Genomic DNA, 16,192 nt, shown 5'->3' with positions numbered 1-16,192 from the left:
TTCCTATTTTCAAAAGGCAACTAATTAGAGACAAGAATTGGAAGAAACTAAAACAATGATTAAGGCTTTCCAAGCTGCAAGTTTCTTTCAAGGGCCTGTTTATACCTTGCCTCGGCGTTTGAGATACAAGCCCTCCAAAATGTGTAGTCCCTGTCATCCCAGCAGTGACAACAGCCTTAGTTGGCATATGGAAAAGGCTATGCATAATGGATGAAGGCTGCAGACTTCAGGGTGGCTGTCTCCTTCCCCTAACGTATCCAGGAACATTGTCACTTGGCAGATGCCACTATAGTTTAGACCAGAGATATGAAAATAGACCAACTCCTTATCCACCCCCAGCACTACAACAACACACACCCCAGGCCCAAGGCCATCAAAAATCTTCTCTGATTAGGGCTGGACATCACTGAACTCTTGTGTTTCACAAAGTAAGTTTGGGAAACGGAAGGCGAGACTAGCATGTGAGGGATCTCAAATATACTGTAAATGTTGGAAAGTTGAGGAGACAATGTAACATCCCATTGACTGTCACTGTGAGGCAAGGCAATGGTTAGCTAAACAAAATTAAGGGACGTGGATTTAATGAAGATGAGCAGGGGCCGGGCTAAGCAGAGTGCTTCTTGCCATATTTGCTGTACGCTTGGGAACATGACCTCATTCTGGATAAATGAGTTATTTGGAGAATCAGAGCTCGAATAAACAAGTCTCCATGCATAGATTTTAGGCATATGGGCTGACATTCTGTCTGCCAGATCCAACAGAAGTTTGTGGAAGCCACTCGAAAAATCAGGATCTGCACATACAAATGTGTATGAAGCTACTGGCCCGCAACTACCAGAAAAGAAAGGAGCAAAATCCTCCCGATGAGCAACCGCTGCACACATGCTCATATCAATTACATGCATTCACATATTTCCTTCTACGCAACTGCACAAAATGTGCAACTTAGAAACACTGCATGTATGTACACATATTTATAGTTTGCCTCATGTTTAGATTTATATACAAAACAAGGGGGGAAAACCAGAAAACGTTGCACCAGTAGGTATTCACTTTGTAGATATGCTGTGGTGCACTATATCTATAAAGTGAATTTATGAGCATACAAGTTTCCTACCTGTGGCTCCAACATGTACATCTTTAGAGTTGCTCTATGAAAAACTATTGACCATTTCTAAATCTGTCATGTGGCAAATTTATTTATTACCCTAAATGACAGAAACCGATGAAAAGAATAGCATCAGTACGGCCTATTACACTGCACACATACATACACACACAGAGTGCATTCTGCTACAGCAGCAGCCACATGGTCAACAAGCCCAGGTTCTCTGGGCTTCTGCATCTGCTTTTCTCCCACAGTTTAAAGAGAAAGAGATGTGCACTATACACAAAAGTCCTATACATCTATGTATACTTCATCCTATTGAGCATTCCTTGATCTTGATGCACACAGGCTACTCACTGATTTATTGACTCATTATAAGTGATGCACAAACACAGCCGTTGCCCTCAGTTGTTCACTCTCACCCTTATTACATATTTTAATGTATCCTAGTGTTAGAAACAACTATTTTAAAACATCCCACAAACTTTTAGAAAGGGGAAAATCCCCTAACAGTGAAAGGGAACAAATTTGGAGATTGATTCAACAAAAATAGTCATTCTAAGCTTCTGGTGTCCATTGTACCCAAATAAATCAACCAATGAAAACCAACCAAAAATATATATGCTGTAATCTATTTAAAAGCTTCATTTAATCATTCACAGAAAAAGTTGTTTACAATTTGCAATTAAGTTTCTATTGATAGCTCCAAACTGTGAAAGTATATAAATATCTTAATGAATTGTTTGTAAACTCACCTGAATGCTCGTCTCAACACTGCATAAATGTTTATTTATTGGCTCACTAATTCCAGACTCCTTTATTATTCAGTGCATTGTTCTTTTTGCTTGGTGTGTGCATGTATCTTAATACTTTCTATTCTTCTCAAAGTCAGGAATTCTCCCCTTCCAGGTCACAACACTAAACACATGCAATTTAGATTTGATGGTTCATATTTTTAGGGAAGAATTTCAGACACTTCTGCTTCCCCTCTGCACTCTTGAAAAGTAAAGTGAAACTATGTGGTTTATCAAAACAATATATGATTACCCTGAGAAACCCAGGGATTTTTTAAAAAAGGACAAGGAGAGAAGAATATCCATGTCTTCTGAAGTGTTTGATCGATTTGATCAGGTGACTTCAGGACACTACGCACAAGTTAAGCTTTGTTGATAATTTTTAAAATGCTCACTCACAAGCAGAGGGCCTTCTGGTGAGGATCACAAAAATAAAAAAGGAAAGGGTATGAAAGCAGCCACAGAATCGGTTCTTCAGCTATAGGAAGAAAACCACAGGCTGTGGAATTCGGGAGAACTCTCCCAAATGTGCTAAAGGAATCTGGTGCAGGACACCATCATATCCCACAGAGAAGAACTCAATAAAGAAAGAGAGAATTCTCTTCAGCACTGCCGGACGATCTTATATTTTTCTACTGCAATCTCTTGAAACAGAGCCAGAGAAAGCGATAGGCCGGACAGCATTAGCTCATTTGTTTTTGCAGTTCAGGTCCCTTGTTGGCAAACAATGTCATTTTCCAAAGTTTTGTCTTTTAATATCAAAGCTTTTTAGAAGGAGGAGAGTAGTAGTAGTTTTAGTACAAGTAGCCATCCACTGTGTGAGATTTTAGCTACTCTTTACTGTTCAAATGTCACAGCAGGGGTGAGGAAACCCCGGAAAATACTGGGTGTATCCTTTTTTCTTTTTTCTTTTTGTTTGGTTCACTTTTCTATGTATTTTATTTGTGCATCTAACTGCCATCTATATGGCCTGAATTTTCAACATTATGCAAATCAAGATGGCCTTATAATAATGCCATGACTACTCAAAAGTAAATTATGTTCATGATAGGGAACGTTTCATTTTAGTGTGACAAGAGAACTGTAACCATTGCACTTTCAGGGCTGATTAAATTTCTATAAAATAAAGAAAAATAGTAAAGACATACAAATGGACCTGCAATCCTTTTCTGATTTGCAACTGTATTTCTTACAATTGCCTCAAACAGCCTTACTATGATCACTTGCAACTCATGCCTACATTTTAAAAAGAATGAACAGATAATCAATCTGTTTTATTTGCACATGAATTCCATAAAAACAAATGTACACAGAAGATACTGACTGTACAAAAAATGCACAACACTCTCATCTTCCTAGAAACTGACACACAGAGATCTACCTTTTGTAATGGGCAACTAACATTGCCCAGCTATTTATTAATACTACATACATATATGAAATAAGTGTGCAGTATAGAAGGAAATGTGTCCCACAGACAGCTCTACGGCACTGTTAGCATTTCCATCCAAATGATTCTTTGTGTATTTAAGTACAAAAATAAAATGTTGTTCTAGAGTTGTTCTAGTGACTCAAGAAACCATTGGGGACTGCTATAACATATTCCATCCTAGTTGTACAATCAATGCCATCAAAAAAAGTGTGCCCCACAGTATCCCTTTCATTGTTGCTGCCGATACCAAGGCAGCAAGAGGGTCATACTGTCTGCAATATTGCAAGAAGTGATAGGCCGTGCTCCTCAGACAGAATGGTGTAACTATCTTGAGTGTAAAGGGGTCTGGACCATCAGAGCATTAATATTTTTGTACACTATACATCAGGGATCCTCAAACTAAGGCCTGAGGGTCGGATACGCCCCTCCAAGGTCATTTACCCAGCCCCCGCTCAGGGTCAACTTAAGTCTGAAATGTCTTGAAAGCACAAAACAACAAAAATCCTATCCCATCAGCCAAAAGCAGGCCCACACTTCCCATTGAAATACTAATGTTTATATTTGTTAAAATTCTTCATTTTAACTATTGTATTATTTTAAAAAGTGTTTTGCACTACAAATAAGACACATGCAGTGTGCATAGGAATTCATTTATGCTTTCTTTCAAATTATAATCTGACCCTCCAACAGTTTGAGGGACTGTGACCTGGCCCTCTGTTTAAAAAGTTTGAGGACATACTCTGCCATGACAAGACTTGCATTTATGTGTTTATTTTGCAAAGCATCTACGGTTATGTTATAGCTGCATGTCTACCTAGATATAATATAACAGAAACATAAAACAGGTAATAATGTAAATTTGCTATAACCATTACCAAAACCTTTGGGCCCATTCAGATGCATTTAAGATAGCCAACAGCTTCTTTTTATTTTATGTGGTCTCCACATTCCATAATGTTAGACATGACAGGCACCTGAACCCAATCAATAGCAAACCAATAGTCATATATTAAAATTTTAAAAAAATATCTTAAAATCATACAAAAATGCTTCTTGCACAGTCACACTCTCTGTTAGCTGCACAACTCCAACCCGCTGCCCAACCCACAGAGAGAAAAACTGCACGCTGATTCTGTAGGAACACCAACTGTAGATCTTTATGATGCCGTGGCAAAGAAGATTTCGAAGAGCGTCTTGAGGAATATCTCCAGTGCCACATCAGTTGTCTCAACTCTGCTGTAGCTGGTTTGTACAAGTCAAATTGAATTTTCAAACTAGGTTGATATGACTGTGTTTGCCAATATTTGTTGTTGTTTTGTAACGGCCCGTGGTTACACGCAACAAATTAAGACAAATATTAATCTACTTTCTGATCCCTGCAAAACTAAAATCTCATCTGCCTGAAAGCAATATTCTGAGATGAAGAGAAAAGGAACCAGGTTCAACGAAGGACTGTGGTGAGTGTGTGTGTGTGTGAAAGCGTCCAATGTTTTACCGCAGAATAAACACAACATTTCCACAATCTGGAAGAAACAACAAGAAACTTTTTTTTTCAGTCCCGTGTGCAGCATTCCTGCAACTTGGGCAAAACCCGGCTGCCTGGCACCCCAGTGCAAGTCCAGGACTGTTCCAGCAAAGCTCCCATTTCATAGGCAGAGGCAGAATCTGGATCAGGCCCAGTTTGTGTAAGCAGCAGCCGCGCTCGGCCTGAGCGGGCCGGATCAGGCTCCCAGTTAACCCCCTTCTGGTCTGAGATGCATCCTGTGAGCCAGTGGAATGTCGCCTGGGAAACATGGGTGCCACAGAGGGCTGAGAATGGGACGGGTGATTTGGATGGTAGTCATGAATATCCGCAAGGGAAACAGAATACCAGGCCTAAGAATCTTAACAAAAGAAATTAAGTTCAAAGAGGGAGACGGAAAAAGCCTCTCTTATCTACTGAGGGCATTTGCCATGGATCAAGCCAGGTTTGTTTAATTCACCGGGCACAAATAAAGGGCAACTCTTTAAAGGAGCACAAGGTTTTCCTTCCCAGAAGCAGAAATGAAACGGGACTCTCTGCCTTGGCACTGACCCAAGGGCAAGACAAAAAGCAAAGAATCGAACACCCGAGCAGCACAAGGAATCCTCTTTTCAAAAAACGCCTCCTTAAATTCTCTTAGCACACAGGCCTAGAAAGATAGGCAGGCAGAGAGAAAGATACTGGTCTACTCCAGAATAGATAACAAGCTAAATAATAACACAAGTTCTTGCAATGCATTAATATCACAGTCTGAGAACCACTGTTTCAACCACATGAAATATAGACACATTCCTGGAGCTAGCAATGAGTATTTTATCCCCCAATTGAGTATTTCTATATACTTTTAAGCCACTAAGGCCTATTTAAGTTTTAATATTTTGCAATCTGTCCAGGGTCCCTTCCATTAGGTAAGCAGGCCGTGGCAAAACAATATGGGCCTGGGTTTGCTTTTTTTAAAGCTTGAGATAAACACAAATCGGGTAGTCATTTATGGAAATGAGAGGGAAAAGATGAACCATTCTCACAGTCCAGTTCATAATACCTCAAGGATCAGAAATGTGCTCTTAGTTTACTCCAGAGAGGGTTTTTTTCCTGCAAAAGGGATGAGCCAAAATAAATTCCATAAAAGACCTTCATATCCATTTTTAAATTAAATTCTTTCTTGGTAAGCTTTTAATTTACATACTTTTATTTTGTATCTATTTCATAATATTTTACTCTTGCTTGTTGGATTCACATTCCGTCCTAATTATTTAGATGCTGCTTTTAGTTGTCTCAGCCTCACAACTTTAGATCGGCCATGCAAAATATTCTTAGGGGAAAGCACAAAAAAAGTGGTCACTATGGGTAATAGGCAGTAATATACATTGTAAATCCTTACCATCCCACATTACCTGAGTGCGGCCTTTTCAATTTTAAATTGCCTTGAACAGGCAAGATTACTTTTAATATATGTGTGTTATGGCGACATTTTTATGCTTATATTTTGTTTTGTTAATCTTATGCTTATGTTGTTTTTACTTTGTATGTTTTGTGATTTTACCTGGGAACCGCTCTGAGTTCCCTCGGGGAGATAGAGTGGTATATAAATAAAGTTTTTATTATTATTATTATTATTATTATTATTATTATTATATTACCAGAATATTTGAATATGTACCATTTCTCTGTCACGCCTTTAATAGAGTCGTCCATATTTGTGTGCGCGCGTGTGCATAATATTTATGTGTTTGCAGTTAAAGGAATGTGAAGACATAATACACATATTTTATACACTCCAACACTGTATTGTGAGCATATTACATGATGGGTGCTCACAAGCCTAATCGACATCCAAAAGCAGGAAGGCAGGCCCAAGCTTATGCAGAACTCATTTCTACAAAAAAGATACTTCTCTAGTATGCTGCCACTATGTTGTAATATTTATTTATTTATTTATTTATTTATTTATGACATTTATATGCCGCCCTTTTCACCCCGAATGGGACTCAGAACAGCTTACAAGATAAATATACATACAATATATATTATTAGCATAGTACAATATCAGTATTAAATATTACCATATTGTATTATACCATTATATTATAATATTATTAGTAATATTACATGTAATATAAATATGTAATTATAATACCATATTATTAGTAGTATTTTAATATTTAGATAAATGTTTTAATGCTAATATTAATATTTAGATAAAATATTTTTTAACTATACTATACTACTTTAATCTGTAATGATGTTGCACTTTGTTGTTTTGTATATTATTGTTTTTGCATATATGTTGTAAACCGACCAGAGTCCCTCGTTGAGGTGAGAAGGCCGGTATATAAAACTTCTAAATAAATAATAAATAAATAGTATTATATTGCATTACATTATAATATTATAAATATTATATGTATATACAATATTATATTATATTATTAACATAGAACAGGAGATACGATAAAACTGTCTCTTGGCCCTCTCCCTCTCCACTCTGGCCCAAGGCAGCAGTTGGTGCTGGGGGGAGGGGTCCCCAACTGTTTAATAAGGTTTTGATGTATTTGTTGTGTTAACAGTTTATGCCTATGTTTTTGTTTTAAATTGTACGTTTTTGTATTATTTTGCGTATGTGGAAACCGCTCTGAGTTCCCCAGGGGAGACAGGGCAGTATATAAATAAAGTATTATTTATTATTATTTATTTATTTATAACCCCAAGGGACTCAGGGCGGTTTACAAAAATAACAAAAATGGCAAACATCCAATGCCCCAAAACAGAGAACAGGTAAACAACAGTCAACAGGTGCTGCTCACATCCTAAGTACCCACAATTAAGGGCAGGGGTCCTCAAACTACGGCCCAGGGGCCGAATACGGCCCTCCAATGTCATTTACGCAGCCCTCGCTCAAGGTCTGAAATGACTAAGTCTGAAATGACTTGAAAGCACACAACAACAACAATCCTATCTCATCAGCCAAAAAGCAGGTCCACATTTCTCACTGAAATACTAATAATTGTATATTTGTTAAAATTGTAATTCATTTTAATTATTGTATTGTTTTAAAGTGTTTTTTGCAGTACAAAAAAAGATTTTCATTTTTTATTTTTTTTTATTTAACTTGTATACCACTACTCCCAATTTGGCTTGATTTACAGAAGCAGATTAAAACAATACAATTAGCTTTAAAATAACAATAAGCAGCCCGAGTTGTTCACCCATCAAAAGCTTGTGTAATGTGCATAGGAATTCACTCTTTTTTTTTTTCAAATTAAAATCCAGCCCTCTAACAGTTTGAGGGACTGTGACCTGGGTCTCTGTTCAAAAAGGTTGAGGACCCCTGATTAAGTGGGTGAAGGACCTTTCAGGAGGGATGTCCTGCTTGTCACCAATCTGCAAGGCAAGATTGATTCCTGCCCTCACAGGCCCAAATAACTTTTCTTTTCCCAAGACGGTGGACAACACTAGCCTCCACAGCTGTGGAAATGCACACATAAAATCATAGAATCACAGAATCAAAGAGTTGGAAGAGACCTCATGGGCCATCCAGTCCAACCCCCTGCCAAGAAGCAGGAATATTGCAGTCAAATCACCCCTGACAGATGGCCATCCAGCCTCTGTTCAAAAGCTTCCAAGTCAAAGGTGGTTTTCAAGGCCTACCTCTGGACCAGTAATATAAATGGATAAAAGGGTATGGGAAGAGAGAGAAAGCCCTTACTCTCATCCCACAAAATTTCTCTTTCAGGAGCTAGAGAGCCTCCTCTTTGCCCCAAAAGCAGGGCGACCTTGTTTGGAAGAGGAAGAAGGCTGGACAGGGAAAAGGACACGAATTTCTAGTCTAGCTTGGAGAAGAGGTGCAAAATTTAACTCGGGGTGAGGTGTAAGGAATTGGAGGGTAAGGTTAAGGGTATAACTTGGCCTACAAGAGAGGGGGTGGGTGAGGTGAGGCCGCCACCTCCATGAAGAGGTTCTCTACGCTGCAAGGATATACACACGCGCGACTTGACTGGAAAGGCGCGCGCGCGGCGGTTTCGCGAGGCAAAGAAGCGCGCGAAGGGAGTCCCCGCAGCAGGGGAGTGAGTGGGCCGAGAGGGGAAAGCTCCAGAGGCCACTTGGTGGCTTTGGGGGACGAGTCCTGGTACTGGAGAGGAAGGGCAGCCCGTGATTTGCCGGCAGGGACGGAGGAGAGGGGAAGGAAGGCAGAGCCATGCTTGTGCAGAACTCATCTCCACAAAAAAGAGGCTTCTCTGCTGTCTCTAACTCGCGCCGCTTCCAGGCGAAAGGTGGCGGAGGAGAAGGGCTGTGGCGACCAAACTCCTCAAGCCTTCTTCGCCCTCTTCCTCCTCCTCAGAGAGGAGTTTCTCCCCTCGATCCCCGTCCCGCTCTGTCCCCTTCTTTCAACCCTGGGTCGGGCGCTTCGGAGCCCTTCCACACAGCCCTCTATCCCAGAATATCAAGGCAGAAAATCCCACATTATTTAGATAACGCAGTTCAAAGCAGGTATTGTGAGATTTTCTGCTTTGATATTCTGGGTCTCTTTTCCCGCGGAATCTTCTTAAAGGGAGACTTGCCTCCTTCTCCGGCCTCAGTGCTGCCCCATGGTCCTGGGGAGGGGGGCAGGTTAGAGTAAAATCAGGACAATTTAGATGCCCCCTCCCCTTCCAGCTTTATCTTTTGGAAGGGGGAGGTTAAAGACAGGACTGTTGGGTGCCCCCCCCCCCTTCGAGGCAGGCCCTCTCTCCCAGGATCTGATTCCAGGTTGTCTGCTTTAAACTGGATTATATGAGTCCACGTTGCTAGATAATCTGGGGTAAAGAGAAGACCTGGGATCAGACCATGGGCTATAGGGCCTGTCTGGAAAAGGGGGAGCCAACTGTCCTGACTTTAAACTCCCTCTCCCAAGAGATAAAGCTGGAAAGGCCCTGGATGGGGAGGGGGCATCTCAACTATCCTGATTTTACTCTAACCTCTCCCCCAAGATATAAAGCTGGAAGGGGAGGGGGCATTTCAACTGATTTTACTCTAACCTCCCCCCGCCCAAGAGATAAAGCTGGAAGGGCCCCTGGAAGGGGAAGGGGCATCTCAACTGTCCCGATTTCACTCTAACCTTCCCCCCCCCCCAAAGAGATCAACCTGGAAGGGCCCTGGATGGGGAGGGGGCATCTCAACTGTCCTGATATTACTCTAACCCCCCCCCCCCTCAAGAGAGAAAGCTGGAAGGGCCACTGGAAGGGGGAAGGGGCATTTCAACTGTCCTGATTTTACTCTACCCCCCCCTTTCCAAGATATAAAGCTGGAAGGGCCCTGGAAGGGGAGGGGGCATCTCAACTGTCCTAATTTTACTCTAAACCCCCCCCCCAGACCTCCCCCCCCCCCAAGAGATCAAGCTGGAAGGGCCCCGGAAGGGGGAGGGGGCATCTCAACTATCCTGATTTTACTCTAACCTCCCCCCCCCCCAATATATAAAGCTGGAAGGGGAAGGGGCATCTCAACTGTCCTGATTTTACTCTAACCCCCCCCCCCCCCCCCCGAGATCAAGCTGGAAGGGTCCCTGGAAGGGGAAGGGGCATCTCAACTGTCCTGATCTTGCTCCAACATCCCCCCTGTAAAATATAAAGCTGGAAGGGGGAGGGGGCATCTCAACTATCCTGATTTTACTCTAACCTCCCCCCCCCCCCCAATATATAAAGCTGGAAGGGGAAGGGGCATTTCAAATGTCCTGATTTTTCTCTAACCCCCCCCCCCCCGAGATAAAGCAAGAAGGGTCCCTAGAAGGGGAGGGGGCATCTCAATTGTCCTAATTTTACTCTAACCCCCCTCCCTCAAAGAGATAAAGCTGGAAGGCCATGGGGTTGGGGAAGGCATCGGAAACCAGCGGAAGGGGGCTGTTTGCTTCTCAAAAGGCGCCGATTTTCTCACTCGCGGGGTCAGACGCAATTGCAAAAGGCGAAAAGCTGGTCCTTCCGCACCATCTCCCCCCCCTTCCCTTACAATAAAGAGGGACAACGTGTATATCAGGGGATCGGTGTCCCCTACCTGCTTGGGTTTAGGAGAAAAAAAGCCAAAATCCCACACAAATCCAAACTGAAATGGACAGTCTAATCTCAAGATGCTTGTGGAAGGCGAGAGCGGTGTCGGGGTTGGGGCCAAGCGTGCAGATATAATAATAATAATAATAATAATAATAATAATAATAATAATACTTTATTTATATTCCGCCCTTCTCAGGGGTTCTCAGATTCTGCCCCGCTGCCTCTTTTCCTCCTCCACTCTCCCCCTTTCTTCTTCTATTCCCTATGGAGATGGGGACCCCCCTCCCTCCCCCTCCCCCCGAAAGGACACCTCGGATGTGCCCCGCACGGGCTGCAAAGGAGGGGAGAGGCAAGCCTCCGCCGCCGCCCCGCCTGAACTTGAGAAAACTTTTCTGTCACTCGCTCTCTCTGTCCATCCTCACAAATCCCCCCCTCTCTTGATAGCCCCCCCCCCTTTTTGATTACCCCCTCCCTCCCTCTCTCCCTCCCACCCCCTCCCCTCCAGCCGGGTTTTCTCTTTCCTCTCCCGCTCCCTCCGAGCACACACACTCCGGGGAGAGAGAGAGAGAGAGAAACACCCGCGGGCCTCCTTCTTGACGTTTTCGAAATAAATTTGGGAGGCGCGCCATTTTCTGAACTCCGAGACCCATGTGCAAGAAGAAGGGGGTCTAACAAAGAGCTTGGAAAGATGCCATCTCTCTCTCTTTTTCTCTTTTTTCCCCTTTTCTTCGTGGCGAAGAGGAAGGCATTCTCTCTCTCTCTCTCTCTCTTCCCGAGGAGGCAGAAATAACCCTCGAAAGAGGAGGAGGAAAGGAAAGGGGGGGGTGCAGAAAGGAATGGGGGGAGAGTTTGAGGAGGAAGTGGGGCAGGCACCCTCCTCCCTCCCTTTTCTCCAAAGCCGCGCATGCACGGGAGTGGGTCCCAGAAAAGGGGGAACACGCCTTCCCCACCACCACCCGTAAAAAAAAATCCGCCCCCTCCTCTTTCCCCCCTTTTCCCCAAGATAAACCAGGATCGGTTAGTTACCTGTGTCAGGCAGTATGGGGAGTACATGTTGACTTTGGGACTTGGTGTTGTTTTGTTTGTGGTGGCGGAGAAAACCAAACACAGCGACGATTTCGCGGGGTTTGGGTGGAGAGGTGTGTGCGGGGTGGGGAGCGGGGGCTTTTTCAGCAGGCGGGAGGCTGCATCGCTCTGGCGCTGGCGTCTCCTTCTCCTTCTTCTCCTTCTTCTTCCTCGCTTCTCTCTGCTACTCCATGCTGGTCTGTAACCCCGCCTCGGCGCGCTGAAAGTGAAAGTTTAGACAAAGTTTGGAACGGAGAGCACTTTTGCCTCGGGAGGAGAAGGAAGGAAGGAGGGAGTGTGGATGTGTGCGGGAGGGGGGGGGCGCAGTTCAGCCTTGGAGCTCCCTCCCACTCGGCTGTACACACATACACGCGCGCGCGCGGCGCACTCATACACACTCTTCAACTCCCCCCCCCCTCGCCCGCCCGCCTTCCTCCTCTTTCGTTTCTCCGCCTGGCTTCGCGAGGAAGTTTGGAGATTCCTTTGAAGCTGATATTCACCATCTTCCTCCTCCAGCTACCTCGCACGGGTCTCTTTCTCTTTCTGACGCCCCCTTTTTTTCAAAAATATAGTCCGATCCAGACAGGATTTTGATTGGGGGGGGGGAGGCTGAGTTGATTCGGGGGAGGGGGGCTGAATTTCTACCCTATCAAACCTTTGATTTTATTGCTGTAATAACATGTAAGCCGCTCCTAGTCCCCACTGGGGAGGTGGTGGCTGGGTATAAATAAAGTTTATTATTATTATTATTATTATTATTATTATTATTATGTATCGTTATCCCAATACCCCCATGCAGGCATGTAGCGGGGGGGGGGGGGGGGGCTTCGGGGGCTTCAGTATCTCTCTTCCTTCTCTCTAGCCCAGTCCTAATAGGGAATGATGCCTGCAGTTGAGGCCTCTCTGAAAAACCCCTTTCCCTTCCCAGTCTTGCCTTATCACCCCCTTTCATTTCTGTGCCCCCTTCCCTCTGGATCCAGGCATGTAGCGGGGGAGTGGGGGGGGGGGGGGTTGAGTTGCTTCAGCGCCCCCCCCCCCCCGAAATTCTTATGGTGGTCCGCGAAAAGGCCTTACTGGTCCATTATTTAAACTGTTATGTTTATTCATATCATGATCTGATCACCATGCTCAATATATCTCATATGCATGGGGGTATTGGGTAACAATACAAAAGGTTTGCCAGGGTAGACCCTCTTTCACTCAGACTCAGCCCCCCCCCCCCCCCCCATCAAAATCCTGGCTACTGGCCTGCCCCCATGCATATGGGATATATTGAGCATGGTGATCAGATCATGATATGAATAAACATAACAGTTTAAATAATGTAACAGTAAGGCCTTCTCGTGGACCACCCTGAGAATTTCGGGGGGGGGGGGTTAAGCCTCTCAACACCCCACCCCGCTACATGCCTGGATCCAAAATGAAAGGGAGTGATAAGGCAAGGCTGGGAAGGGAAAGGGTTTTTCAAAGAGGCCTCAACTGCAGGCATCCTTCCCCAGTAGGACTGGGCTAGAGAGAAGGAAGGTAGATACTTTTGAACCTCTCGTCTTCCTTCTTGGGAGGGGGGGGGGGAGGAAGGGAGGAAGGAAAGAAAGAAGGAAGGAAGGGGGAAATGACATTAGGACATCTGAACATTAGGAAGAACTTCTTGACTGTGAGAGCCGTTCAGCAATGCAACTCTCTGCCCCGGAGTGTGGTGGAGGCTCCTTTGGAGGAAAGTTCTGAGAGTGCCTTGGACCCCGAGAAGATCCAACCAGTCCATACTCCAGGAAATAGAGCCCGATTGCTCATTGGAGGGAAGGCAGGCCCGTAGCCAGGATTTTGATTGGGGGGGGGGGGGGCTGAGTCTGAGTGAAAGCGGGTCTACCCTAGCAAACCTTTTGTATCGTTACTCCAATACCCCCATGCATATGGGATCTATTGAGCATGGTGATCAGATCATGATATGAATAAACATAACAGTTTAAATAATGTACCAGTAAGGCCTTTTCGCAGACCACCATGAGAATTTCTACATGCCTGAGGGAAGGATATTAGAGGCCAAGATGAAGTACTTTGGCCACATCATGAGAAGACAGGAAAGCTTAGAGAAGACAATTATGCTGGGGAAAATGGAAGCAAAAAGGAAGAGGGGCCGACCAAGGTCAAGATGGATGGATGGCATCCTTGAAGTGACTGGCTTGACCTTGAGGAGCTGGGGGTGGCCACGGCCGACAGGGAGCTCTGGTCACGAAGAGTCGCAAGCGACTGAACAAATGAACAACAAGGAGGGAAGCACAGGCCTCGGAGTGCACTCAGGCTGGACGCTCAAACGGTGCTACGTTTGTTGTTGTTCAATCGGTCAGTCGTTAAGAACTCTTCGTGACTTCATGGACCAGTCCACGCCAGAGCTCCCTGTGGGTTCTCACCACCCCCAGCTCCTTCAGAGTCAAGCCAGTCACTACAAGGATGCCATCCATCTTGCCCTTGGTCGGCCCCTCTTCCTTTTTCCTTCCATTTTCCTTTCTACTCATGATGTGGCCAAAGTACCTCATCTTTGCCTCCACTGAGCAGTCAGGCTTTGTTTCTTAAAGTATGGACTGGTTGTAGCGTGGACCCCTATAAATACATGGCATAGGCCTCCAGGTCCGAGATGAGGGGGAGGGGTTGGTGGTCCCGAGGCCTGTGTGGGGCAAGGAGAGGTTCTGCTCCTCAAGGAAGACGCTTCCCTTGGCAAACAAACCAAGGAGGGTAAAGACAGCCTGCTTTCACCGCTTACTGCGAAGGGAGGAAGGCCGGCCTCGTGCGAGGTGAGCAGAGAGCGCGCGCCAGCGAGCCCTTGGCGCCAAAAACCTCTAGGGAGGGCTGACACCCTTTCTCTCTCATAGAATCATAGAAACATAACAGTTTGAAGATACTTCATGGGCCATCCAGTCCAACCCCCTGCCAAGAAGCAGAAATATTGCATTCAAAGCACCCCCATCCAGCCTTTGTTTAAAAGCCTCCAAAGAAGGAACCTTCACCACACTCCGGGGCAGAGAGTTCCACTGCTGAACGGCTCTCAAAGTCAGGAAGTGCTTCCTAATGTTCATATGTCCTAATGTCCTTTACCCCCTTCCTTCCTTCTTTCCTTCCCTCCTCCTCTTGAAGAAGAAAGATGAGAGGGACGCCTGAAAGGCTTCCCAACGGAGGGAGCCAGGCTTCACCTCCAGGCACGCTTCAAGTTCCAAAGGGCAGCTCGCTCGTCAATGAAAAGGCGCGCGCCTCGAAATGCGGGCGGGAAAAAAAGAAGCCCGGGCGCGCGCTCAGCCTCGGGGCCACGTTTTTGATTTATCAGCGAAGGAAGAAACAGCTTTTCCTCGCGCCGTCTCCCCTCAGGGAACAAGGCTGGGTGGAGGTTTCCCCAAATGACCTCCCTCCCCGCTTTTCCTCGCCTCCAAGGCCAGGCCCGCTCTCGTCTCCCCCTCAAGGCCACCTGAGCGAAAGGCCTGCTTTTATTCCTTGCTTTTTGGCGAGCAAAAGCGTGCCATGGCGAGGAAAGGAGGCGAGACCCCCCTCTCCTCTTGTGTCAGTTCCTCACTTCTGCGCTCAAGGCGCTTCCACTTGGAAACGGAGGGCGAAGGCGGGAAGAGCTACTCGGGGCCCTTCCTCACAGATAATCGAAGCAGAAAATCCCACAATATCTGCTTTGAACTGGGTTATCTGACGCCCCTTCCACACAGCTGTAGAAAACTCCACATTATCTGCTTTGAACGGGGATATAGGGCAGTGTGGACTCAGATAACTAAGGCCCTTCCACATAGCTGAATAAAATCCTACATTACCTGCTTTGCATTGGCATATTTTACAGTGTAGACAGACTCATAACCACACAGCCATATAACCCAAAATATCAAGACTGAAAATCCCACAAAATCTGCTTTGAACTGGGTTATCTGACGCCCCTTCCACACAGCTGTAGAAAATTCCACATTAAGTGTTTTGAACGCGGATATAGGGCAGTGTGGGCTCAGATAACTGAGGCTCCTTGCACACAGTTGAATAAAACCCCACATTATCTGAATATATGGCTGTGTGGACTCAGATAAGGAAGGCCCCTTCCACATCTTCTATCTTCTATATAAATAAAAATGTAATGCTCATTTGTGGGATTAACATAACTCAAAAACCACTGGACGAATTGACACCAAATTTGGACACAAGACACCTAACAACCCAATGTATGTCCTTCACTAAAAAAAATGATTTTGTCATTTGGGAGTTGTAGTTGGG

At 44.9% G+C, this 16,192-nt stretch overlaps 1 protein-coding gene across 11 annotated transcripts in view; it reads right to left on the bottom strand.

Moving 5' to 3' along the window:
* NFIX (nuclear factor I X) overlaps positions 1 to 16,192 on the bottom strand; it is a 316,203-nt gene that overhangs the window by 256,018 nt on the left and 43,993 nt on the right. For 4 of the 11 annotated variants that reach the window (XM_060763582.2, XM_060763583.2, XM_060763585.2 and 1 more), the window contains exon 1: positions 11,903 to 12,265. In XM_060763582.2, coding sequence (XP_060619565.1) covers positions 11,903 to 11,929 — 27 coding nt within the window. In that variant the 5' untranslated portion in view covers positions 11,930 to 12,265. Of the gene's footprint in view, positions 1 to 11,902; positions 12,268 to 16,192 lie in introns of those variants that run through there. The other 7 variants (XM_060763584.2, XM_060763586.2, XM_060763587.2 and 4 more) reach the window with 3 other exon arrangements.

Source organism: Anolis sagrei, chromosome 2 (assembly GCF_037176765.1).
Source record: "Anolis sagrei isolate rAnoSag1 chromosome 2, rAnoSag1.mat, whole genome shotgun sequence".
Taxonomy (NCBI): Eukaryota; Metazoa; Chordata; class Lepidosauria; order Squamata; family Dactyloidae; genus Anolis; species Anolis sagrei.
Note: the sequence above shows the minus strand (reverse complement) of the source record. Positions and strands in the feature narration are given on the sequence as shown.